We start from the raw sequence: 27795 nt of genomic DNA on the forward strand, positions 1-27795 counted from the left end.
TTTAGCCCAAAGTAAAAATATAAAAAAAATTCACAATTCGTTTTACTTCTAAACCTTGAAAAATAATCATAGCCCAAATCCATTATAAATCTCCAAATATGTGGATAGAAAATGAGAATCTGAAAATTTCAAATAAAAAAATTGATAAAAGAAGGGATTTGCTTAATTTTATAAATAAGATGACTTGATTAACTTGAAAAAACCTTGAAAAATTAAGATCAAACATCAGGAGTCTAGCTTAATTTTCTCTCCTTTTTCCAAGTTATATATAATATGGGAATTGAATTTCATTTTCCCAATTAGATACTCAAATCACATACTAGGTACAAGCAAATTTTGCTTAATTAATTTAATGCAGCTAATTATTAAAGATGGGGAATTCAAAAATCTTTATTGCAACCACAAAGCATATGATTTATATGACATGTTCATGCCACTAATTGGACAATACATATACTTTATTAAAATGATGATAACAATATCATTTTCCGCTCAGATTCTGTACAAATGTTGTACACATCGATTCATAGTAATTAAACAAGCGCATCTCCTAGAATCCAATAACAAAAGAAAAAGGTAAGTACTGTAACATCTAACAAAATATTTCGAAGTTAATCACACCAATAACTTTGCATCTTTTTGATCCTCCTGTTATACTAGCTTTTTCAATTGCACAAAATCTAAAAAAATTAATAAATATATGAAATGAAAATTAATTAAAACTTAGGACCAAACATAGCAAGTGATTTTTTTTTTTGTCATAGAACCCACCATCCAAAAGTCATAAACTGATATGATGCAGCATGATGACAATAATGATTGCTGAGTGTTTTCACCTTCAAGCAATTCTGCATGTTATAACCCACTAGGATGTGATGTGCCTCAACTTTATTTGACAAATTATTTAAATATCTTCATAATTAAAGAATACCTCTTCCTCAATGTGGTATTCGACTCTTGTTTAATTAAGAAAGAGCAAATGAAATCAATATGGCATTATTCTACCTCCTTCCCTTGCAAATAACAATATACGTGACATGACAGATTTGGTTAACTGTCATAATCTTCAAAAACGGGGTTAAGTGTTGTTGAATTTTTATTTTGCAGTTGGTTTTTTGGGTGCATGATTGGTTCCCCACATTGAGTTCCTTGAGCTAGTTCAGAAAACTAAACTTCATTTCTTTCTAGTTGTGGATAATATTTCAACAAACATGCTCTGTATTTGGACTAAGATTGTAGACTTGAGACAATGACTAAATGCTAGAAGTTGCTACCACATATTGAGTCATGCCTCAACCTTAAGTCATAATAATATTAAGAACCTCAAAATTTATTAGCCACTTGATAAGAAATACATGCCAACAGGAGTTGACACATCTAGTTGAACCTTCTACTCATACTAATTAGTGTGTATTTGGGTATGTGTTAATCGAATTGATTTTGAATAAATTTGAATTTGTAGAATTGATTTTTAAGTGAAAGAGTGATAGGAATATAATAGCCAGGCCCAGAAAATTACCATATTGGGCTAAAGATTACTTAATGGACTAGAGAATATAATGTTAGTTTGGGCTTTATTATAATTGTTTTCCTCCAAGGTCTTTAGACCAGTGTAAGGGTATTTAACCCCTTTATCACCACTGAATGAGCATGATGAAATTCCTGATTTAGATTTTTCTTAGATTTGCTCTTGTAGACCTAAGTTCTCTGTAGACTCTATCAAATTGGTGCTTTCATTGCTATGGCTCCTAAGCCTAATCGGGATGCTGACCTCAACCGTGACGAGGCCATTGCCAACCTCACTTCTCAAATTGCTGATTTACAGGTACAATTGTCCCAACAAAATCAAATTCATGATGAACGTCATGCTGCTTTAACCACTCTAATGTCCAGCTTGATGGACACTTTCACCCAACAATCGACCCAGCCACCCGTCGTTACTTCCACACCCCCACCTCTCACCGTGCCTGGTACCCTTAGCCAAAGCCAAACCGCTCCATTGATTTCCAACCCACCGCCATACATTTCCTCCCCAACATTTTCTACCACTACATCTTCTACCTCCCATCTACATAATCCATACGCTCCCCCGTTTCCTCACCATAATTTTTTTGCCCATCCCAACCCTAACCCTATCCCATACACCACTCCCATGGCCACTCCTATATCTTTCCCTTCCGCTATCCGTCCTCCCAAGTTACAACTCTCATTATTTGATGGATCTGAGCCTTTGGATTGGATTTTCCAGGCTGAACAGTTCTTTTTGTTTTATCAAGTGCCTTGGGAACAACGAATTCCTATGATAGCTTTCTATATGAAAGGCGAAGCCTTGAGTTGGTTCAAATGGATGTATTCTTTGAATCAATTGGGGGATTGGACATGTTTTAGCCGAGCGCTCGAACTACGCTTTGGACCATCTACGTATGAAAATCATCAAGGTACATTATTCAAACTCAAACAATCTGGATCGGTGGGTGAATATCAGGCCTCTTTTGAAAAATTGTGTAACAAAATTGTTGGCTTATCCCATGAAAATTTGTTGAATTGTTTCCTGTCGGGCTTAAGCCCACCCATTGAGCGTGAGCTCAAAATCCTCAAACCAGGCACCCTGACACAGGCTATTGGCATGGCTAAACTAGTGGAGGAAAAATTATCCGACACTAAGCCTAAATTCTCTCGCCCACACCTTCCCACCTCCACGCCCTCCCATCACATCCAAGCTTCCAACTCTACCAAATTACCCGCGCCCCCAGATCCTACCCAAACTACCTCCACCACTACCCCAAAAATTCCCATAAAAAAATTATCCATGCAACAAATGCAAGAACGTCGAGCCTTGGGACTTTGTTATAACTGTGATGAAAAATTTATGCCCGGCCACCGATGTACCACCCCCAAATTCTTACTTCTTTTGTGTGAGGAGGAAACCGACACCTGCCCGTTCCTTATTGACACACCCCCCGCCGATTCTCCTTCTCAAAACACCATGGGCTCACATTTTCATCTATCTACGTCCGCACTTACGGGGCAACCATCCGCCCAAACATTAAAATTTCAAGGTACGATTTACGGGCAACGTGTTATCATTCTAGTTGACACAGGCAGTTCACACAATATCATCCAACCGCGCATGGTCCAATATCTTAATCTTCATCCTGTTCCTACACAGCCCTTCAAGGTCATGGTGGGCAATGGTGCCTATATTTCTTGTACTACAGTGTGTCAAGAAGTCCCAATCCAATTTCAAACACATTCATTTGAGGTTCCGTTATTTGTGCTACCTATTGAGGGGGCTGACGTGGTTCTTGGATTGGCTTGGCTACAAACACTTGGGCCTGTGCAGGCAGATTTTTCAATTCCTACTTTTACGTTTTCTCATCAAGGGAAACAAGTCACGATTGCGGGGGATTCCCAATTACCTACTCAAGCCACATTTCACCAATTTTGCCAATTCCTCCATCAGGATTCAATCGCTACGTTCCACCTCCTAACTATACAACAAGTTGACCCTTTTCCCTCCTCTCCGGCCTTAGACTTACAAACTCAACCTACCCAACCTACCCAACCTGAGCTGACTCGCTTATTACAAGAGTATGAGCAAGTTTTCCAACTACCTACCGGCCTTCCTCCTTCCCGGCCTCATGACCACCACATTAGATTACAACCCAATTCTAACCCAATCTCTGTTAAACCTTACCGTTATCCCCACCACCAAAAAGAAGCCATGTCTCAGATGATTAAAGAAATGCTACAAGAAGGTATCATACGTCCCAGTAATAGCCCCTTTTCATCCCCAGTTTTGTTGGTAAAAAAAAAAGATGGGTCTTGGCGATTTTGTGTGGACTACAGAGCTTTAAATGCCATCACTATAAAGGATAAATTCCCAATTCCCACAATTGATGAGCTATTGGATGAACTTGGGTCTGCTAAGATATTTTCTAAGATTGATCTACGCTCAGGGTATCATCAAATTCTCCTTAATCCTTCAGATATTGAGAAAACAGCTTTTCGTACTTTTGATGGACATTATGAGTTCCTTGTCATGCCCTTTGGACTCTCTAATGCTCCATCAACTTTTCAGTCTGCAATGAATGACTTACTGAGACCGTTTTTACGAAAATTTGTTTTGGTTTTTTTTGATGATATCTTGGTCTATAGTAAGTCATTTAATGCACACTTGCAACATTTACGTTCCATTTTAGATTTATTGTCTGTTAACCAATTTTATGCAAAACGTTCTAAGTGCATCTTTGGCGTGGCTTGTGTGGGCTATCTTGGTCATACCATTACCGAGTCTGGTGTGCAACCTGATCCAGACAAGGTCAAGGCCATCATGGACTGGCCCGTTCCGCTCTCGTTGACTGGCCTACGTGGCTTCTTGGGTATCACCGGGTTTTACCGGCGATTTGTCCGCCACTATGCTAGAATCGCCACTCCTCTCACCGAATTATTGAAAGCTCAAGTTTTTACATGGACTACTCAGGCTCAACAGGCCTTTACAGAATTAAAGAGACACATCACAAGTGCACCTATTCTACAACTGCCGAATTTCTCCAAACCATTCGTGCTCGAGACTGATGCTTCTGGGATTGCTGTAGGAGCTGTGTTGACCCAAGACTCTCATCCCTTGGCCTTTTTCAGTAAAAAGTTATGCACAAGAATGCAAAATGAGTCAGTTTATGTGAGGGAGATGTACGCAATCACAGAAGCTGTCAAGAAATGGAGACAATACTTACTTGGCCAAAAATTTGTGATCTTGACCGATCAACAAAGTCTTCAACATCTGATGTCTCAAGCCATTCAGACTCCGGCACAACAAAAGTGGTTGACAAAATTGTTGGGATTTGATTTTCAAATTGTTTACCGAGCAGGCCGTAACAATACAGTGGCTGACGCCTTGTCCCGGCCGGAGGATGTTCCAGATCAGATTTTGCTAGCTTTGTCATCTCCAGTTCCAACCTTTTTACAACAATGGAAGAATTATTTTACATCCGATCCAGCAGGCCAAGCAACAGTTCTTAGATTCATTCATAATCCTCACCTGGGACCCACGTACAATTTTCGCGAGGGGCTCTTGTATTTCCACAATAGGCTTTTCGTGCCCGAGGTCTATGATTCCCGACAAAAATTGATGCAGGAATACCATGCCACTCCCATAGCTGGTCACTCTGGCATTAAGTCCAGCCTTAGCCGCCTAGCTGCTTCCTATTACTGGTCTTCAATGGCTTCAGATGTTCGTCAGTTCGTCAAGCGTTGCGCCATCTGCCAACAAAACAAATATGAAACTCAGAAACCTAGGGGCTTGTTACAACCACTTCACACTCCCAACAAGGTATGGGAAGAGGTGACCATGGATTTCATTACCTCTTTGCCAAGTTCCTACGGCTACACCGTGATTTGGGTCGTATGTGATCGTCTGAGCAAGTATAGTCATTTTGTGGCCCTGCCCACACGCTTCACTGCACAACAGCTCGCCCAACGTTTTATGCAAGAGATCTTTCGACTGCATGGCCCTCCTAAAACCATCATTTCAGACAGAGACCCCATATTTTTGAGTCAGTTTTGGCGTGAGATTTTTAAAGCTCAAGGAACAACACTTAAATACAGCTCTTCTTACCACCCACAAACGGACGGACAAACGGAGGTTTTGAACCGCACCCTGGAATGTTTCCTACGTTGTTTCGTGAGCGATACCCCGCGTTCGTGGTTTCGTTTCCTTCACATTGCGGAGTTCTGGTACAACACCAGCAAGCATTCCAGCCTATCCACCTCGCCTTTTCACGTTCTTTATGGTCGCACGCCGCCTACTACCATTGATTTGCTTCCCAACTTTGCCCCCAAAGTTTCCTCAGTGTTCACCATCCTGCAAGAGCACAAAGTCATTTTATCAGTTGTGAAGTACCATCTTCACCGGGCACGACAACGAATGAAAATAGAAGCAGACAAACATCGTTTAGACGCACACTTTACTGTTGGCGACTGGGTTTGGGTGCGCCTTCAACCTTATCGTCAAACGACTGTGCATCGTCGATCTAGCCAGAAATTGTCTAAGCGATTCTATGGTCCGTTCAGGATTCGTCAACGTATTGGCATGGTTGCGTATGCCTTGGAGTTACCAGAGAGTTCCCGCATTCATTCCGTCTTCCACGTGTCTAAGCTACGTCCATTTGTCGGCGACGACCCACTTTCACATTTCCGGCCACCACCGTCAACTTTACTCGATTCGACCCACGAACCGTTTTCTTCACGCTCCGATACAGGTGGAACAACACTTGAAAATCACACGAAACCACTAGAACCCACCACCGTGCCTTATCAACTTTCGAAGGTACATGTGCACTCACCAACGGATGACACGATCTTGGAAACTGCTTCATGGAAACCCGAGACACGCGTGGCAGCAAGCATTGATGACACGGCCACTCCACTTCCTGTTTGTGATTCACCATTGGATGGCATTCGAAGAAACACAAACACATCTCCACCCTCCATTACAGCTTCGATCCGTGACTTTCAACCATGCACCACTCAAGCCATGACATGTAGCACCCTTGAGGACAAGGTGCTGACTCAACCAGGGCCCATTGATAGGAATATAATAGCCAGGCCCAGAAAATTACCATATTGGGCTAAAGATTACTTAATGGACTAGAGAATATAATGTTAGTTTGGGCTTTATTATAATTGTTTTCCTCCAAGGTCTTTAGACCAGTGTAAGGGTATTTAACCCCTTTATCACCACTGAATGAGCATGATGAAATTCCTGATTTAGATTTTTCTTAGATTTGCTCTTGTAGACCTAAGTTCTCTGTAGACTCTATCAAAGAGTCAAAAGTAATATGATTTTCTTTTGGATAACAAATGATATGGACTTGTTACCAAAATTGATTTTCATATTGAATGTTTTTTTGGAAACTTATTATCAAAATTGATTTTAAGAGTATAATTATAAATCTAAACAGATAAAATTCTAAAATTGATTTTTTTAATGAAAAAACTATTAATATAGTGTGTTTGGATCAACGTTTGGGAGGAGTGGATTCACGTTTGATTTAGAAATTATTCTCACAAACTTCTAAGTCTTGGATCCATTTGACGTGAAAATAAGAGACAATATGCATAAATAATGTAACTTGAATTTTAACATTTTGAAATCAATTTTGTTAATAATCAAACATGTCAGAAATGTGATTATGATATTTTTTGGATGTAATGAAATTGATTCAAAACACGTTTGACATGGAACCAAATATACCTTTATAGTTGTGACTTAAACTTGATTTTTAGATTTCTCTATTGATAGGCTATATATAAATTTTATTATAAATCCTTATTGAAGTAATTTGTTTTTTTTTTAACTTTGCAAAGGATATCTTCCCCTAGTAGCCAAAATTAAAGAAATGCATAACATTTTGAGGGTTGAGGTAAATAGAAATCGCAATCAACCCACTTGGATAGATATCTTAAAATTGAAAGTTATATTGTACAATTAACAGATAATTTATAGAGGTCCACTATGGTAATAAAGACCACTCCTTCTCCAAGTACTCAATAATTAAATTGGTCCCAAAACTATGTGTGAGGTTCATGTAAAACCAAAGCCCAACACGATAGAGACTAGGCCTTGTTTCCATGACAAAGCCCACGAGTAAAGAAAGACCAAGCAGCTATGTTCAATTCCACTCCAGATGTGAAATGAAACTATCCTGTCCACAGAAATTAACAACAATAATACTAAAATGGAGTTGCCAATCAGCTTTTTATTGAAACAAAATTTTTAAGTATCAGAACGAAACTTACTATATAGAGAATAAACAAATCCTGAACGGATTTATTATATGGACAAAAACAAAATGAATTGAATGACCAAAATTCTAGGCCATGGAATTAAATACTCAGATGGAGAGAGAATATCGGTTATTCATTTCATAACATAACTCTATTCAACGAACTGAAGCACAGATGGACTGTTGGTTGTACAATTCTGTGACTCCATTTGTGATCTTCTGCCTGTTTTTCCTCCTCTTTGAGACAACTATAAACCCTTCACCATCTCCATTCTTTTTCTCAGTAACACCTAATTTCTCTTCCTCACCACCATCACTGGAATGAGGCACCGTCTTATTCTTTTCTTCATTTCCATACTTAATGTTTATGACAGCACTGTCTTTGGCTATTTCATCAGAACAACTTTCCAAGTTCTCAATTTTTCCTTCACCATCCTTAGATTCATCCACAGAATCAATATTATCCTTGACAGATTTCACTAGAAGACTGAGCAATATCTGTCTCCCTATCTCAGACTTCTCAGATTCAGAAATACTGTTTTTTGAGGAACTTTCTTTGATTTCAACAAAGTTTTCATCAAGCTTATTTTTTTCTGCCATGCCTACCTCAGACAAATCATTTGAATTGACATCATTGGTTTCTATTTGAGAAGCACTTCTGGGAACAAACTCAGGAGCATGTGGATTCATTACTCTTGGAGAGCCAAATCCACTTCTTTCCCTAATAGGGGTTTGGCATTTAGCAAAACCATGTTTCATGCGAAAAGTATAGTTGGTTCTGTAATATAGAGGTGATCTAGGCCCACAAGGGACCCTAGCAACAGCAGGGGGAAGCACAGGCTCCACGTGCATGCCTTGACTAACATCTGTATCATACATGCTTGTGAGGGAAACTGAATTTAAATGATGAGACATGGACAACATTCCTGGATTGAACGGTTTGGCTGCAGCTGAAAGCTTACTTCCATTTGTTTCAGTAGGTTTTGCCTGATCAAAAGCAAGGGAAACCTTCTCATGTTCTGATGTAGAATTTTGTTTAGGTTCAATTTCATGAGATTCCTCTGTTTCATCATGCTGAGAAACTGTATTAATAATGGAACTTTGGCAGGTGCCTTCATTTGTTGATGTCACAGCTGGACTGCTGCATATCTCATCTTCAGCATTAGCCTTGTCCATCTCAGCCTTTTCCAACAATGGCTTCAAAACTGTACCTGGTGGTGCCAAAGCCACTTCTTTGTAAGATATAGACTTTGAAGCCAAGGAACTTAGAGATGCTGGAGATGAAATTTTAGAAGCTCTTGTTGGATGATTAACAGAATCCTCGTTCAAAGCTACGTTTCGAGCTTTTGGTTGTCTAGATGGAGATGACATATCTGACATGACTTTTGGAACTCCTCTTTGTGGTGGCGAGGTAATGTCATTCCTAGAACTTCCATCCTTGTAAAGGTAATTATTGGAACCATTAATGCTGAGCTTTGATAGAACTGGTCGCTTTCTACGTCCAAACTTGCTGCGGTTAGCAGCATTTCCTGACCGCCCTTTTGAATTGGCTTCTTGCCAACCTTCATCAGATGATGTCTCAGAAACAACTTCCCTTGTCACTGGCCTGTACCTAGTGAAGTCACCATTTTCTTTCGGTACTTGAGAATCAATTGTGCCATTTGTTTCTTCTATATTGCCTTCTACCATACTTGGAGCATCTTTTGGGTTATCAAAATGTATGCTCTCATCAGCAATTGCATCATCATGTTCTTGACGGATGCTATCACTTGTTGGGAGTATCTGAAAATAAAAGCAACAAGTCAAATACAAAATAAGGTACAATGATATCAAATGCTATCAAAATTACTTCCGATTTAAAATTAAACTCTAATAGCACTTCACCTAGAACTATAAGCTAACTCCAAAAGAATGTAATAGGTTGCAATTGCATGCCGTTCAAACTTGACTTTAATAAAGGTAAAAACTTCCAAAATCTTTGGAACTTAGTCTTCTTGTTTCCCTTAAGGACAGTACTTACTGAAAGGCACGTGACCAATGAAACTGGAACAAGAGGTATTTAATCAAGAGAGAAGCACGTATTACCGTAGCATATCATAAGAACATACATAGAATAAATTTGATAAATGAGTACTGGATCTGTTGGTTACATTTTAAGAAATGCTATCTGGTTATCTTTGAGATAAACATCATCTAGAAAAATATTAACCCACCTTTGCACGCCTCTGTTTCCTCTGAGCATCGTTTCCTTTTGGGTCAGGACTAATAAAATCCAGGAGATCTGACACGCTGCATGAAAAAGGTTAAATATATATGTACCCTGAAACATAACCTGTTTGAAACACAGTAAATCGGGGATACCATGTTACTACCTAAGGTGTCCTTTACTTGCAATGGATGCATCAGGCTTTGGAGTTCCATTTTTAGCTGCTTCTTGCTGCTCTATGGCTTTTGATTCAAAATATTCAAGCCATGCGGAAGCATCCTGCATTGGAAGAAAGATTCTTTAAGAAATGGTAACATTGGCCAACACCATCTATCAACCCCCATATTTTTCCAATCCTTGGTTCAATCCAAGACCAGTATGAAACTGCAGATTATTTGACATGTACTAGTAGTACTATCAGAAAAGCAATGACCTGTGTACGGAGGTCTTCTGATCCAAGTTTTGCTTGAAGTATCTTTAGTGTAGTTTGCTCATGTTGCACACTCAGAGAATATGCATCCATCAATGAAAGAGCTATAGCTATGGCGTGATAGCTTGCAGCAGTCTATAAATGCAAAAAATACTGTTTAAAAGACTGTTCCATCTATGAGGAAGGGAGGGATAAGGAGAGTGAAAGAGAGGGAGGGAGGGAGGGAGGAAGAGATACCTGTATATGATCTGCTCCTAACAATCTTTTGTTGCATTTAAGAGCTTCATGCAAGTATCTGAGTGCTACATGAACATTTCCCATGCCCTCTTCCATCATAGCTACATTTATATATGTTGCAGCTGTGTTTGGATGAGACAGCCCACATGTAAAATGGAGAAGGAATAGAGCACGATTAACATACCTAACAACAAAAGACACATTTAGTTCAAGGAGAAAGAAGTAAATCTCGTAACAATAAGCAGAAAGTCATATAACTTAAACATCTAAACCAATTCAACAAAGTTTAACTTACTTCAGAGCCAACTCAATGTGTTGTAGACGATAATAAAAAACAGAAAGATCCCCATAGCTTTTCATTGTGTCCGGGTGGTCAAGTCCAAGCTCCCTCTCATTTATATCCAATGCCTTTTGCTGATAAATAGTGGCCTAAATAAAGAATAATAAAAATTGATGTAAGTACCAGACCTTCTACCAATCACTACATGATATGTATGTTCAGCAAGTCCATAACATGTTTATCTCAAATTTTTACAATAGCTGGGACATAAATCTGAAATATTCTTTACCTGATTAAAATCTCCAGTGTGATAGAGAACCACAGCTAGAAGACTATACGCACTTGCTGTATTTCGGTGATAGGGGCCACAAACAGCCATCATCTTAGCTAATGCCTGAAATATGATAGTATTGTCAAAACACTTCCATATTTACACCCAGTAAAGAATAGAAATAACGCATCACACAAACCGAAGAAAGTGATTGGTACCTTTGTTCCATAATTTACGGCATCCTCGAGCTTTCCTTTATCAAGAGCAATTTTAGAAGATTCCAATAAATTGCGTCCATCTATTGAGGAGCACCCTACATGCTGTTAAAAAAATAAAAATAAATTCTTGTTTGTAAATGTAAATGGTTCAGTGGGATAAAAATTATTGTATTATACATTTATACACAGAATAGATTCGGAGACTAATACATAAACATGATCTAACCTTGCAAACGGGAACCAGGCTGATAATATCATTTTTCCCAAAGGGCTTATGGGAGTCCAACTCATAATCTCTTGGGAACAATTCCAATCCAACCTGAGAACAAATACAACTGCAATTAATAAAAGATTCATGTAAAGAAAATACAATGAGGCGATGGAATGTTGATACCTTATGACAGAGTCCCCTGAGAATCGATAACTTCCTCAAATGTTGAAATTCATCATTCAATGTCCACCCAAATCTTTTGGACAAAAATATTCGTAACCACTGAATTCTGAGATTATGATCATCACTCAAACTTTGGTCAGTATCTTCTGTTTGACACCCGCCAAGTAAAAAATTCAGTGTTGACGCAATGGCTGCAGAGAGATCAGCTACATTATCAACAGAGGCAATAACTGCTTTAAGTTGATGCTTGAAAGCTCGAGTAACCATCTCATGAATGCAGAGGGATTGAATGTGTGGAAGATTCTCTGCAAGTTTAACCTGATTCATACAAGAAATTAGAACCAGCAAAAGCAAACTAAATTACCAAAATTAGTTTCAACTAGAAACAATATTTAGGATCTGTTTGGGTAAACTTCCCCATAAGCACTTTGGCAGAAAAAAACATATGAAGAATAAATGAAATTTTTCTATAAGCTAAAATGATAATTTGTATGAGTTCTCTTCTATTAGCTTCTCCAAAATCTTATTTTAACTTGTGTATAAGCTAGTTTTAGCTTATGGAGAAACTTATTTCCATTTTCCTCCTGTTGTTCTCCTAAAAGTGTTTCTAGAAAAGTTTATTCAGGTGATTAGAGGATTTTAACATTCTTTGGGAGATGCTTTAGAGATATAGAAAGAATATTATTAATACTAGGTCCAAAAGGTCATCCTTAGCTAGCAAAGGTGTTTCTAGAGGAATCAAAGAAAGAGAGAAAAGTATTCTCACCACTTTACCCAATGATCGCATCTGTAATCCTCTCAAATGCATGAAGTCAGTCAGTGTACGCCCATCCACTGGAGAAAGTTCAAGTGATCCAAAGTCCATAGCCTAAATAGTAATACATTCAGTTCTTGATACATGTCTAAAATCCATCTGTTATTTAAAGAAATTTGAAATCCTGAGAAATGTAATATTACCAGTTTCGGCAAGGCAATTTCATCATAAAACTTGTCTGCCATGCTGATAAGCTCATCCACTGACTGTTGCAAGAAGAAACTAATTGAAATGGTAGGTATAAAACATATGAAAGATGCATTATAATAAACATAGCAACCAAAAATATCACCCAAAACAAGCTAAAATATAGAAAAAATGATAAAATAAAAAAAAAATTGGAAAACGACAATAATCAAAAGTGATGCAACAAAAGTTCTAGTTAATTTTCAAAAAAAAAAAAAAAAAAAAGCGAAACAAATAGCAGCATGAGAATACACCAACATGAAGCATCACAATCTTCAAAATATTCCACAGACCTTTCTGTGAAGACCAGTTCCTGATTCTTTGAGACGCAAAAATGTTTCTTCAGAAAGTAGTTTCTCTAATTCATTAGAGTTACTTAAGTCATCATTGTTCTGCTCAACTTTATGGGTAGCGTCATTTTGCTCCCTGGAATCTGCACCATGTAGATTATCTAATTTCTTCTCTCTCCTCTTCAAAAATTTAAATTGCTTTCCCAGACCTTTGACAGCTTGCTCAATGTCATTGCCATCTTCTTTGTTTTTTGAACTGTTATCTGTTGAAGTTTCCTGTTTTTGCAAATGCTGCATCCAACAGGAGCCAAGTTCCCATCGAATAAACCTTCTTGAAACACTTGGCTCCTCCTTTATCTTTTCCATGCATTCTTGAACCACCTTCCTAACTAGACTTTTAGAAGCATCTAGGTCATCCGAATTTGATACGGATGATAAAGTCCTTTCTAATGACTCACCTCCAGACTTGTGAAGCAGTAGCCTCAAACTGCATAGATCATGAAATTGTGTCAAGCATCATCACAAATTTGCTATTAATATTAATCTATAAGGATGGCACTGCTTCAATTGCAATGAATCTCATAAAACAATAGAGAGAGATAAAATAAAATGTTGTCTACATTGAGCATGTTTGAATATAAAATTAGAAAATATTTGAGAGCTTATCTACTAGAAAAATTCTTTATTTTCAGTAGAGAAGTTCTCAAAAACTCTTTTAAAGTTATATCTGAATAGAATCATGTTATGTTACCTAGAAGTGCTACCATTTTCAGATCATCCACAAATAACATTTACGAATTTGTTTATTGTTCAAACCTGTTGACGTTGAGAGCATTTGCCCCTCCGTCTGGCTGATCATCTAATTCAATATCTCGAACTTTGGGCTTCTTCATGTTCACATTACCCACAACCTTTACTGTTGCAGTATATCCACAGTGGTGTACAACGACAACAGCCAAGGAAGAAGTATCCTGTAATCAAGAATGTAGGGGAAACAAAAAAACTTAATCTTAGTATCTTATGTGTGAATAGCTTAGTCTGTACAAGTTCAAAACAAATCTTATGTGTGATCTGCATGTAAGTCTATATTCTATAGCATTGCAAGACGGTTTATTGACTTACATGAACAATTACACTTTCATCTGCAGTCAACCCTTTGATCAAATTCTTCTGAGCATCCTCCTTGCGGATGCTGGATTCATCCACAACAGAATCATACTTTCTATTTCCATTCTGGATGCTACGTTTGACTACAATGGACAAGTCCCCCACGTGATCCTCATGCAGAATAGAACCTGGAGAAGAATTCAATTCATTCTTCATGTCTGATTTTGATTCCAGGACATGCCGTATAGCCGCAACAGCCTTAAATATTGAGGCATCAACAAATTGACTGTGAAGGAGAAATGCTTTTCTATCTCTGATCACTCTCTCCTCCTCAGTTTTGCAAGGAAGAGAGGCCAATATTGCAAAATCTGTTGCCCATGGTCTATGATCAAATTCGCCATTTCTTCCTTGGCCACCACCATTGCCACCCCAGTTTTCGTCCTCAGTGGGTAATGCCACAAAATTTGAAGCAGACTCGGCAACAGATGGAGGAACAAGCCATGTATTTGCTCGGAATCCATATGGAAGATTTCCAAACTGAAGGAGATGAGTTGTTAGAGAAACATGGTTTTTAAAATTTAAAACAAAGGGAAATAATCAGTTTCATTTGATGAAAAGTGTACCTTATTACGTTCCAAAAAAGCTTTCATCAATGATTCATATGCCTGCATTGTTCAGTCATTGGTTAGAATCACTAGTTAAAACAACATCAAACTAGACATTCTTGTCGCTATTTTTCTGATAGCTTGACATGCAAGCTTATGCAGTGGGAGCAGGATAAAAGCAAAAATATACACCATTTGATCTCGTAAAAAATAAACTTATTCCTAAACATTTATAAAATAAGAAGATAAAACAAAATACTTTTCTCTTATAAACTAAAATTTAGGCTTATACTTTAACTAATTTGTAAAAACTCTTTGATTTAACTTTTTCAAAGCGTTAATTTTAATTTGAGAAAAAATAATTTCTTTTCATGCTATAAAAATTGCCTATAGAGTACCTTATTCGATAATAGGAAATTAATATTTAAAAGGTAGCATGACCGGTCAACAAAAAATAATGGTTTAGCTCGAAAATAATAATCATAAAAAAATAAATAACATATAACTATTAATAAAAGTTAATAGCATAATAAAATAAAGCGATAATTTAATAACTATAAAAGAATGGTGCCAAGTGAACCTAACTTACAACCTACTAGCACGGTAGCACCTAAGTGTTGCAGAAGAAAAATTATTACGCAGACCATCACTACTAATTTTAACGTGATTTATTAAGTTAAAAATTTGAACCAAATACACACATAAGCTTACGTTAGCAAAGCCTCTGCTGAGCTGTTGCAGAAGATCAACCAAAGTGTGGCTGCGCAGAGACTGCTTCCCTACAGTGTAGAACCCTTTCTCTGAACCAACCACTTCTATCACCTTTCCATTGCATATTTTAACCTTCATCCACCACCACCAATAATTTAGGATTTTTAACACAACTAAAGTAAATAAAATTTGTTCATTAATTAATTAACAACGCTCAAAACCTGAAGCTGAAAGAAACCCCCTTTGCGCTTATCTTCTTCATCCTTCACTTCACACCTCTTCAAATCTGCAAAAGGCAAAAGAAAAAAAAAAAAACACCCCTTGTTGCCAAAATCTGAGCTTGTGCGAAAACGGAAGAAAATCAAAGAGAAAGAGGGTACCCACGTAAAATGGGGGGAGAGAGGTTAGAGAAAGAGAAGAACTCGTAGAAATCGGAGAGCTTCGGCGTCGTGTGAATCGCCTTCATCCCCACGTTGTCGGAGATCGGCGACGGAGGCTCCGACGACGACGGTGACCCCACCCGGGATTCCCCATTCGGTGTCTCCGGTGGGCTCACACTCGAGCCCGTCTTGCTCTGATGTTGGGCCTTACCGTTCTTCTTGGGCTTTGTTTCTGGGTTTGGTGATCCACGTTTGGGCCTACCGAACCTTGTTGTGCAGGCCACAATGTCCAAGAGCCTCCGCACGTGCGCAATTGCTTGGGCTTCCTCTGCGTAATCCTCTGTAACACATTGGCCCAATCAAATATAATAATAATAATAATAAATAAAACAATCTTATTCCCCATAAATATAAATTGCATGAATCACACGTTCACACGAGTGACACCGATACATAAATATAAATATATAATCCTGTGTAACACATTGGCTCAAACAAATATATAAATATAATAAATAAAACAATTTCATTCCGGCATTCCCCTAAAATATAAATTGTGTGAACCACACCAGTGATAACGATATTGGGAGAAAAAACTAATGTTACACTATGATTTTTTTAATGTAATGAATTTTCAACGCCTAATATATTTTGAAATATTTTAAAAGACAAAAAAATGTTACTTTTTACACCAGCTTTACTTTAACATGCTAGTTCCAGCCTAATTTAAAAAATAATTAATCTTTTTAAATCCCTCTTATTTTCTTAAAAAATTATTATATTCTTATAAACTAAAAAAAAAAATGTAAATGTGAGGTGGCGATGAAGAAGAAAAGTGGGGCTTGGTTTTCCACCGAAATGCAACTTGAATAAATGACAACAAGAATTCTCGGCGAATATTAAACGTGTATCACAAAACATAAATAATCGCCGTTTATGACAAGGACAACAACATATTTTTCAACAACAACAATAAGTGTATAGATTTTTTTAATAATGCGTTGTAGTTTTCGCTTACATTAAACACAATAAATATATAACCAATTGGGAAAACAAATAAAAACCACATTGAAAGGTTTTTTTTTCAAATATATAATTAATTTACTAGCAGGTTTGAATTTGAACATTAAAAATTACTCTCTTTTTTCAAAGTATTTCAACAATAACATAAATACTTGAGGCTCGCCAAAAAATTATATATTTTTATTATAAAATGTATTTTAAGAAGTATTAAGAAATTATATATTCTAAGGGGCAATGTCTCCTCAGATATAGAAAGCAATAAAGAGCATCCAACAGTGACTTTTATGTCATGCTACCTCCACATGTTGAAGACAAATATCTAAAGTAAAATTAAATCTTTTCACTTTATGGAACCATACATGAAATAAGAAATTAATATATCACGTGGTTTGTAGAGGGACAATGTTCGCATATACTCCACTATTTTACTTATTCAAACAATGACTTTGACATTACTGATTATAAACAAAATTTAATATAACATGAACATAATGTTGGTATTCCATAGAAAAATGCATTGGTCCTCCCATCTAAAGTCAAAAATCTAGACAATTACTATAAAACATGTTCACTTGAAAACTACATACCTTGTACTTACCAAATGTTTCATTAAAATATTACACTACTTGCTTCTAATTGTAAATAATGAATTAGATTTTTTTTTTAAATTTTAAATATAAACAACAATAATTAAAATTTAAAATTATTCAAGATTAATTTTCTTTTATATCTTTCATTTATTGTTAATTCTATTTTTTATGCACTATTTATAACTAACATTAAAGTAAAAGATATACTTAAAATAAAACTTAAATTTATAGTATAATTAATTAAAAATAATTATGTTAATATTAATATGTTGTTTACAATTAGGATGAGACTCCACTACCATTTGCAAACTTGAATGGTAAAAACCGATTATTACTTGAGACTCCACTACCTTCATTATTTATATTCACCATGTAAGCCATCCCATCAACCTTAATTAAAATAAATTAGAAATTTAATTTAGACTTTATTATTTATCTTCAATGCACAATTTGTGCCTAACACTTGGAAAGTTTCTACCCCCTTCATTAAAATACATTAAATTGTATTAAAGTCGCAAAATTATATGCCTAGAAACCGAAGATTGAATTAATTAGGCATGCAAAAGCGACAGAAATGATACAGAAGTGGTAGTTGATGGTGAATGACTAGTATGCTAAGTGCACCTACCTTCAACCATTCTTAGAAGACATGGCTTAAGGGTAACAACCTCCACTCTATCACTTAATCTCTCCCCTTTGGCCTATAGAAGAAACATCATTGAATCAGTAGAGTAGATGTGAGTAAGCCCAAAATAAAGAAAACTGCATGGTTGTTGGCACATATGGAATAAAATATTAATCCAACAATAATGAAAAATTACTAAAAAAATAGCAACCTCATGAGATAAAGAATAGTTTGTGAAATGGCATGTCTCCACCTTGACAGCCAACAATTTTCTCACATCCAGTATCTTATCGGTAGAGATACCCTTTGGAAAATTTTCATCACACAAATGGTTAGTGATGATATCAAACAAAAAATGACAAACCACAACAATTTCTTGAGAATGTGAAATAAATCATGTACCTTTAAGACAACCTCTGTGTCATATGGAGTGACCACAGTGATGTCAACAAGAGAAGGTGCTGTTGCCGCTAAAAACACAGAACAAAAGAGGATATATACACATCAATATCCGATGATATTACAGGGATGTTATGTATCCAAAAGTGAAAAAAGAGTGTGACCTTTCTCTTCCTTTTTCTTCTTCTCTGCCTTTGCTTTGTTTGATTTCCCTTTTCCTGATCTTGGGGGCATTTTTGGCACTGCCACAGAACAAAAGGCAATTTATGACACAAAGTTAACAACGCCTATTGGGGTAAATTCATCAACAATCCCAAATATGATTGCTGAATGAGATATTAGAAGGGAAAAACAATCACTGAGTGGCTGATAAAGTTGAGGGAATGAAAGAAAAGAGTATACATGTGTGAGAAGAAAGAAATTTATGTCTCAAGAGAAGAGAGAGTGATATATTGTAAATTGTTTTGAAGAAGATAGGATAAGGGTCATCTGAGTTTTAACCTTTTTGAGGATTTGAGAGCAATTCTGGCCTCTCCTTGTTGCTAATAAGTTGATAGCTTCTCTCTCTAACACTCTCTCTTTATATGTCAATAACTTATAAGCAAATTAGAGGTAGGCATGCACATAGGCTGAGGCTAAAGACAAAATGGACAGTGTTTGAGAAAAGCTACCCGTTGATTCTTTGCCACGTGGCACCATGCTGTGTGGCAGATACATTTTTGTTTTACAACATGTTTGGACCTTCAATTGTTCAATTGTTCCTCCTCTCAACACCACCCATGAACCGTTGATGTGCCGTCTTTGCCATCACAATTTTTCAGGACCAAGTACATTATTCAACTTCATCAAACTAAATTTGTCATCTTCTTATTGGTTCTTGCCAATTTATCTATTATTTAGTCGATGATCACTTGTGTGCCTTTTTTATTTTTATTTTTTTTCTTCCTACCTTCAATCATTTTCACTTTATTTGGAATCTTATATACCAAAAAGGAAACAATGAAAAAGATGTAAAAAAATTTATAAAATATATTAATATTTTTAATTATTTTAGAAACATGCATTAAATGATTTTTTTATATTTCTTTATGTAACAGATATTTTCTAATTTTGTCTTACATTTATTAAAAAATATTAACTCTAGACAAATGTTCATTGTTCTTTATATTTCTTTTTTATTTTTATTTTTATACTTGTATACCTTTTCCATTCATATTAAGAATTTTACCCTCATATTAAAAATAATAATAATAAATAAATCATTTTTATATAGTTTTGTTAAAATAATTTTACTTTCTCAATAAATACAAAATCGTCATCATAAGTGCAGACAAATAGGCAGCAATCAATTCAGATTTCAGCACTTTATGTAAAAATAAATTAGGGGAAAAAGTATTAAATGAAAAACCGGGAACATCTATTCATCTATTCATATGAAAAAAAAATTCATATGTTAAGATAATAACCACCTCAAAAGAAATTATGTTTGAAATACATATGGATATTAAATATGATTTTTTCAAACACAAATTTATTATAATTTTATCAAAATTTTATTAATTGATATCTGAGATTCATGCAGTTCATTGAACTGCAGGATATCTTAAACCGTGGTTTACCATATTCTGACTTTCGAGGGACTAATTTTCTCTATGGTGTTGTTTTATCTGTCTTTCTATTGATATGTGTAAAGAAAATTATGTAAATGAGAAATAAAATTAATAGCATCCCCAACTATGCAAATATCACAAATTAAATTATATTTTTTCTCTAAAATAAATAATAAATAGAAATTAACAACTGTCTCAAAAAATTTAGTCACAAAATAAAAAATTATCAAAAATTTATTTATTACTTAATCCATCCCGTAATATTGTGTAACAAAAAAATATTATATCAAAATAAATGTCATTGCAACTTTTATATATGGTATTAATTAATTTTTTTTTTCATTTATATTTAGGATTTTGAAAGATAATTTTTACGTAAAAAAAGTCTTATGAATTTTAATGGATTTAAGTTTTTACAAAAATGTCATGATTTTTAAGATTTTTTTAAAGACTTTTAAATTTTAGATTTTAATCAAGACTTTATAATTCAAATTTTAATGGATTTTGATGAATTTACGTTATAAGATTTTAAAAGATTTTATGAATTTTACAAGAAAATATAGATTTGTAATACTACAAGATTTAATAAAAAAAATATAACATAAATAATAAAGAAAACTAAAATTAACACAAATTTTTTTTATCTTTTGACAAATAATTATCTCTATCTTTTGATAAATAATTAACTTTAATATCTTCTTAACTAACATTTCTTCATATATTTAAATTTATTGTAATTTTTCATGTATTGACATATCCTCTTTCAAGCACTTGAGTATAAACAATATATTTAAAATTATGGTATTTATTAACTGATATTATTAAAAATGAAGATTCATCCACTAATTCAATTGAAAATTCATTAAAACGACATTCTTTGCCAATAAAGTTATGTAGTACTACATGTTAATACAAGTTTAGCTTGCGTCTTTAATAGAAATAGAGACTTTGACTTAAAAATTGTGAAGCGTGATTTAAAAATACTAAATATCCTCTTAAGCATGCATGACTTAAATTGAAAACTTCATTTTTATTTTAAGGGTCATTACTATGACCTGCAAAGTCTTTTTAATATATGTTTCAAAGTTTTATATTTTAATGTTAAATTTTATTAACAATAAATAGTTAAATTTTAACAATTTTAAAAATTTAACCATAGATAATATTTAATAATACAAAAATTATTTTAAATATTTAATAATTAAAAATAAAATATTGATAAATTATACATCAATTGATAGATTAAAAAAATAGGAGGAGAAGAAGAAGAGATAAATAGGAGAGATGAATAAAAAGAGTAAGAGAAAAGAGACAAAGAAGAGAGAGAGAAAAAAAAAAGTAAGAAAGGTGATAGAGAAGGAGAGAGAGAAAATATGAGAAGAAAACAAAAATAAGAAGATAATAGGAAGAGATAATTGAGAAAATGAGAAAATGAGATAAAGAATAAAAAAAGAGAGAGAAAAAAAATATGAGAAAAACAAGAATGGCAAGAGAATTTATTTAATAGAAAAAAAAAGAGAGAATAGAAATAGAAGGGGAAAAAATCATGTGAAATCTCAAAAGTTTTTGTCAGATTGTTTGATAAATGAATTACATGTAAATTATACTAAAAAGTTGTTGTATTAGATTGAAGTGACACTGGGTGTGATTTGAATGGCGTTGGATATAAGGTAGGGGAATTATCTCTGTCTAGATTGCACTTGGTGCCAAAGGAGTGGCGTCAAGCATGAGGAAAGAGAATCATCTCATGTTGGCATGAGGTCGAGCATGGGATTTTGTCGCACCAGGTGTGAGGTCCTAGGGTTTCCCTACCTCAGCCATGTCAAGCGCAGGTTGAGTGGCATCAAGTGTGGATAAGGTAAAGAACTCCTTGCCTTGAGTAAGTGTGAAACTCTTGGAGTGGACTTTGTTGAGTCTCCTATAGGTTCTTAATCAATGTTAGAGTAAAGTATGAAGTCAATGGCTATAACTTTTAACTAATTACTAAAAAAGTTGTGTGATTCCTTAAGGATAGTAAGTGGACTAATTTCATATGTGACTTGTAATGCATACAAAGGTTGTGGTACGCCTATACTCAACTATACTAATCATGATGGTTGAATCAAATTTTTCTAGTGTAAGTGATGACATTCGAGAAATCAGAAGAAGGATTAGTATCCCATTTTAGTTGTTGATCTAGAGGGTGCATTGGGTGTGAAAACGATTAGGTTGATTCAGTAAGATCAAACCACTTAGAATGATTAAGTGTGTTAGGAGATTTTCCATAAGTGAATGTGCAGCGATGCATTAGTTGTGGTGTGTGCATGTAATGTAGTGTGAGTTGATTCTTGTTCATATGCACTGAATGAATACTTTGTAATATGATATGATTGTGGTGACTGTTTGAATTGCTTGGGTGTTTAGCTTTCAAACATGTTGGTGTTTTATTGATTGTTGTATGATATGAGCCATGAGTTATTGATTGTATGGTTTGCATGTTGGTGGGTAGTATAGATATTTCATTTCTATACTTGTATTCTTTTTGAAATCTAGTTTATTCTTATATGTTTTTCATATGGTTTGAATTGAGATGATCATGATCTTTATGGGAGCAAGGCAGTGTTAGCTGGAGTGGACTTTTGGAATTATTACCGGGCCATATTTTGTTGGTGATGTAGTTTTTGACTACTTTTGTTGGTTTGTATAAATGTTGTTTGACCGACAACTTAAGAATTATACCGTGTTTTATTGGATGATTGTACATATATTGTATATACTATTTTACTTGTAGAGTTGTTTTTAGTTATATTTATATTTATATACATGTTATAGTGTACATATCTAGATATTACTAATATATAGTCTTAAACATGTTAGTCATTACATTGCTTGTAGTAGATGATTTATAAGTGTAATAATTAGGGTGGGTCGTTACAATTATTTTCTCGAGTTGTTTATATAAGAAATAAATAAATATTCTTTTTTAATTATAATTATAAGAAATATAAATCTACTTTAACATGTATTAATCATTTTTTTTATTTTTTCATGCAAGTGGATGTATTCATTGATCTATAAACAATATAAGTAACATTTATAAGTAGAAAAAAATATTTTTTTAATTTGATATAATGTTATTAAATGAAATCACTATTTAAATCATTAAATTCAAAGGATATTTTTAATAATTTTTTTACGATATTATTGATGGAAATAAACTACCTTTTGTAACGTAGTAAGTATTTTAGATGGTCATGGGTGATTTAGTAGCCCAGAACGGGCCGTTCCCAAACTGGAATGAGCCGTTCTAAACTACTAAATAGGCCTATGAATCTTGGACTGGAACGGGCCGTTCCAAAATTATCATTGTGAGTTAAATTCAACTCTAGAACGGGCCATTTTGATTTTAGAACGGGTCGTTCTAGACGTGCCAGAACGGGCCGTTCTGGTTTCAGAATAGGCCTTTCTACATGTGAATTTTACACATGATGAAGGAGCCCAGAACGGGCCATTCCGGATTTGAAACGAGTCGTTCTGGCCACTTCAGACTTCTATAAATAGAGGTTGTGCAGTTGAGGAGAAGGAGAGATTTTTAGAGAGAAGTTTTAGAGAGAATGACTCTAGACTAGGAAGCTTGCTTTGGGTGGATTGAAGTTCCGGGTTAAGCTTCGGAAAGGAAATTCTACTTCTTCTCAGTTCTTGGCTATTTTGAGTCAATCTTCAGGTAAGGGAAGCTAGATTGTATGTTGTTTGGTTGCATGTGAGTTTAGGAACTCATATGAAGTTGTATAATTACATTGAGATGTATGATGAGTAGAAAGTGAAATGAAGAGATGCATGTTAAGTATAGTGTTGTAAACTAAATGAGTAGTTGTGCCAAATAGAAAATGCGTTGAATACATGGTATGTTGCTAAAGTTGCTATATTTATGTGTGGATTATTTATATGTTGTAAAATATGATGAAATGATAATGTTGTGAGTTGTGAGAAGCATGATGTGAAATGTGTAGACCTGTTGAGATTTATACAAAATTTATTAGTAGACCATGTTGTTAAGTTGTTAGAGAAAAGTTGTATGTTGCTATAAAGTTGTATGTTGTGCCATGTGTTGAAAATATATTATTTTATGATGATTGAGTTGTAAATTATCAGTTGAGCTAATAAGCTGTTGAGTTGATTGTGTTGTTTAAAGTTGAAATAAGATTTGTGTTGTTAAAATGTGTTGTTAAACAACGTTGATGAGTTGTTGTGCTGATATACCATGTTTTTTAAGTTGAAAGTTGATTGAGATGATGAGTTAAAAGTTGTGTGTTGTTTAAGTTGAAAGTTAATTGAGATGATGAGTTGAAAGTTGTGTGTTGTTTAAGTTGTTAAGCTGAGCTGTGCTGTTGAGTTGTAAGATGATTTAGTTGTGATGATAAGTTGTTGATCACTAGGACTAGAAGAGATGTTTTCAAAATTTCTCATCCCATTGTGCGGATTGAGATAGTTGTGGTGCTTTGAGAGCCCAATTTGTTGAAAACCCTTCTTGGGAAGTTGTCCCTTGGAGTGGACGTTGTGTTGTTCTCCTCTAGGACTTAGTTGGTCCCGTGTGTGGGCAAGGTCGAGGCACACGTGTACAAAGCGACCACGGTATAGGGGCAAGGTCGAGCTATACCGATTACAAAGCGACCACGGTATAGGGGCAAGGTCGAGTTATACCGATTACAAAGCGACCACGGTATAGGGGCAAGGTCGAGCTATACTGATTACAAAGCGACCACGGTATAGGGGCAAGGTCGAGCTATACCGATTACAAAGTGATCAATTTGAGTAAAGTACAAAGTCAGGAACTTAGTTCCTAACCGAGTACTATACTTCCTTGTTTAAGTAGCAAAGTCTGAGAAATCGTTATCGTGTTGTAGATTTCTATCCAAATTTGTTGTTTACCTAGCAAGCCCAAAAAGGTTATGTGTTGTCGGTTTGGTAGGACCTAGCCACTTAGACTACTCACCACATTGTAGGAGATCTCCGAGTTGAAATGTGTGACGACGCATAAGTTGTTGATGAGTTGATTTGTTGTTGATATGAGTTGTACATATGTTGTTATGCTGTTAAGCTGTGATTGTGTTGTATGTTGACCCTATTGAGGATGATGATAGTGTTGTTATGCTGTAAGTTGCTTAATTGTATACAAGTTGATGATGATACTAGTGTCGCTAGATTACCTGTGTTGTAAGTTGTTTTAAACATGTGTTGTTGAGAGGTGTGTAATACATGTGTTGGTTGTTGTTATGATGAATATGATGACTATTCCAATAGTTTGTACAGTAGTTGCGTTGAAGTGTTGATACAGCGTTGATATGTGGAATCAAGTTGAAATGATGTTAAGATGTATAATATATATGTTGTTTGTCTTATGTGTCGGATGCGAAGATGATTATATAGTTGTTGTATTGCATATTAAATTATTATGAGTTGTTTATTGTCTCTAGCTTACCCTTGCATGTTTTCATGTGGTTTGGACTGCGATGATCATACGTTGTACGGGAGCAGGGCAGGGATAGGCTGGGAAATAGCTGCTAGAGGCCACAGGAGGTGCCTGGAGATGGATATTTTTTTTGTAGGCTACCTTATAGTAGCATATTTTGTTATATATATAACTAGTTGTTGTTGGTTGCTTAATTAACAACTTGTGTTGTAAATATTTTATTATACTATTTTAGTATATATTCCAGTAATGTATAGTGTTATTTCGTAGTGTGACGACCACTGTGGTCGTTACACCTTTAACTATTATTATTGATTTAATTTTGATGGATTAAATATTTATTTTTTTATATAAAATATGAGATCAATTTTTTTTTATTTATCAAAATTATAATAATAATATCAAAGTTTGAATCTTGGTTTTTAATATGAAATAAATTATGTTAAAAAGAAAAATACTCATTTTCAGTACGTTCACAGTTTTAAGCAAGGATTAATCACAATTTTATCATAATTAAAAAAATATTATATTTAAATATGTATATTATATTTAAAATTAAGACGAGAGCATTTAATATATTAATAATAGAAATAAATTATTTTAATTGTTGTTCATGTGGAAAAAGTCTGACCTCCATTATTTTTTTCAAGTTTTTTGTTTTATCATGAGTATGTATATCTAATCAACTGTGTCATAGATTAATTTTAAGTACGGCATTAAAGTTACTATCGACACGAAAGATTCTCACACACATATTTTAAATAATTAAAAATATCTAACATAATATATTGCATAGTCGTTAATTAATTCCGCAGCCTTAATCATGGCATTTCTTTTTCCCTCTTAAAAGGCATGTCAAACTAAGCAAGAAGCATAGGCTTCATCTTCAACTTCAATAAATAAATAAACCTTCAAATTCGTGCATGATAATGATGTAACTTTGGGTGATTAAGGTGACCAAGCTTTTCAAACGTGATTACCAAAGAGTAATTACGGTTCATTTGACTTCAATGATAACCGTCCAATTTAAAAATCAACGAAACTCGTTACAAAAAAAAAACAGGTGACCTGTTCAACATATATCAATATGAAATGAACAATTAAATATTTATAAACTTCAACGACTATAGTTTTATTCAAAATAATTGAGAAACGTAAAGTATCCTAGAGAGCAATTGACTTCAGTTAATCACATATTATAGTGGTATTTTGAGCAATGCAATTAAGACGTACAAATATACAATAATATGATTACTTTATAATTTCATAAGGACTATGGTATTTTATAATTATTTTAGCAATAATTAAAAAAGTACTAATATCTTTCTTATCTTCGTCAATGATTTAATCTTTTTTAAAAAAAAAAAAAAAACATGTGAGAAAAAAAAATCTTATCGTAAGTTTTCTTTCATACTTCATATTGGCTTTTGGGCAAAGTAACACAAGTTTAGATATTTTATATATGGAATGGGAGTGCAACACCTCACGCCATCAAAATTTAGTCAATCTTGAAATTATATGATATACAAATAAAAGAAAATTTGTCTCTCGATATTGATTTTTGTAATATTAAAATAATAGTTAACTAACTAAAATCACATCTATATGTGTAAATTAATTTTTAATTATTAATTTTAAAATACTACATAGATCATCTTTTAAAAAAATGTCTGAAGTATATTTTAATTGAAAATTTTTCTTATTAGAAGTAAATGATTTGTCTCTTTCAAAGTGAAAAAAAAAATTTAAAAGTATAAAATGTAATTGTACCATCCAGATCCTCAATTTGCCGAGTTGACTGATCAATGGCTCTACGCATTGCTAACACTCGAGCCAAGAGGGCTGTGTACTCTCCGGATCTTCAATTTGCCGAGTTGACCGATCAATGGCTCTTTGTGTTGCTAACGCTCGAGCCAAGAGGGTTGTATACCCTCTAGATCTCCAATTTGCCGAGTTGACCGATCAATGGCTCTTCGCATCGCTGACGCTCAAGCCAAGAGGATTGTGTACCCTCCGGATCTCCAATTTTTCGAGTTGACCGATCAATGGCTCTACGCGTCGCTAACGCTCGAGCCAAGAGGGTTGTGTACCCTCTAGATCTTCAATTTGCCGAGTTGACTGATCAATGGCTCTACACATCGTTAACGCATAAGCCAGGAGGGTTGTGTACCCTCCTGGTCTCC

General features: G+C 34.7%; 1 protein-coding gene across 5 annotated transcripts; it reads right to left on the reverse strand.

The window, feature by feature from the left end:
• Positions 1-7425: 7425 nt before the first annotated feature.
• On the reverse strand, positions 7426-19206 carry LOC109817382 (Tetratricopeptide repeat (TPR)-like superfamily protein). 5 transcript variants are annotated; one of them, XR_014433815.1, is made up of 24 exons: positions 18718-19030; positions 18557-18624; positions 18366-18458; positions 18158-18230; positions 15921-16256; positions 15758-15822; positions 15537-15668; positions 14844-14885; positions 14236-14757; positions 13930-14084; positions 13117-13600; positions 12781-12843; positions 12590-12691; positions 11824-12141; positions 11656-11748; positions 11430-11531; positions 11230-11334; positions 10956-11089; positions 10661-10844; positions 10427-10558; positions 10160-10272; positions 10001-10076; positions 7801-9569; positions 7426-7706 (listed from the first exon to the last, which is right to left on the reverse strand). XR_014433815.1 is itself a non-coding variant. In XM_020382618.3 (24 exons), the coding sequence occupies exons 2-24, from the start codon at positions 18785-18787 to the stop codon at positions 7944-7946; spliced, it is 5079 nt and encodes a 1692-aa protein (XP_020238207.2). In that variant the 5' UTR covers positions 18788-18795; positions 19055-19206; the 3' UTR covers positions 7733-7943. The 5 variants fall into 5 exon arrangements, 4 of the variants coding, with proteins under 4 accessions (XP_020238207.2, XP_020238205.2, XP_020238206.2 ...); XM_020382618.3 differs by lacking the exon at positions 7426-7706 and adding an exon at positions 19055-19206 and having other exon boundaries at positions 7733-9569; positions 18557-18615; positions 18718-18795; XM_020382616.3 differs by lacking the exon at positions 7426-7706 and adding an exon at positions 19055-19206 and having other exon boundaries at positions 7733-9569; positions 18718-18795.
• Positions 19207-27795: the final 8589 nt, after the last annotated feature.

This window comes from Cajanus cajan, chromosome 5 (assembly GCF_000230855.2).
Source record: "Cajanus cajan strain Asha chromosome 5, NIPB_CcT2T_4, whole genome shotgun sequence".
NCBI lineage: Eukaryota > Viridiplantae > Streptophyta > Magnoliopsida > Fabales > Fabaceae > Cajanus > Cajanus cajan.

Bases quoted from the DNA above. Each gene is read 5' to 3' on its own strand.
- LOC109817382 (XM_020382616.3), bottom strand. From the start codon at position 18,787: ATGCCCCCAAGATCAGGAAAAGGGAAATCAAACAAAGCAAAGGCAGAG. The intron at 11,532-11,655 runs GTTAGATCATGT...TTTTTTTAACAG, and splicing joins GCCTGGTTCCCGTTTGCAAG to CATGTAGGGTGCTCCTCAAT. The intron at 11,090-11,229 runs GTAAAGAATATT...TTCTTTATTTAG, and splicing joins ACACTGGAGATTTTAATCAG to GCCACTATTTATCAGCAAAA.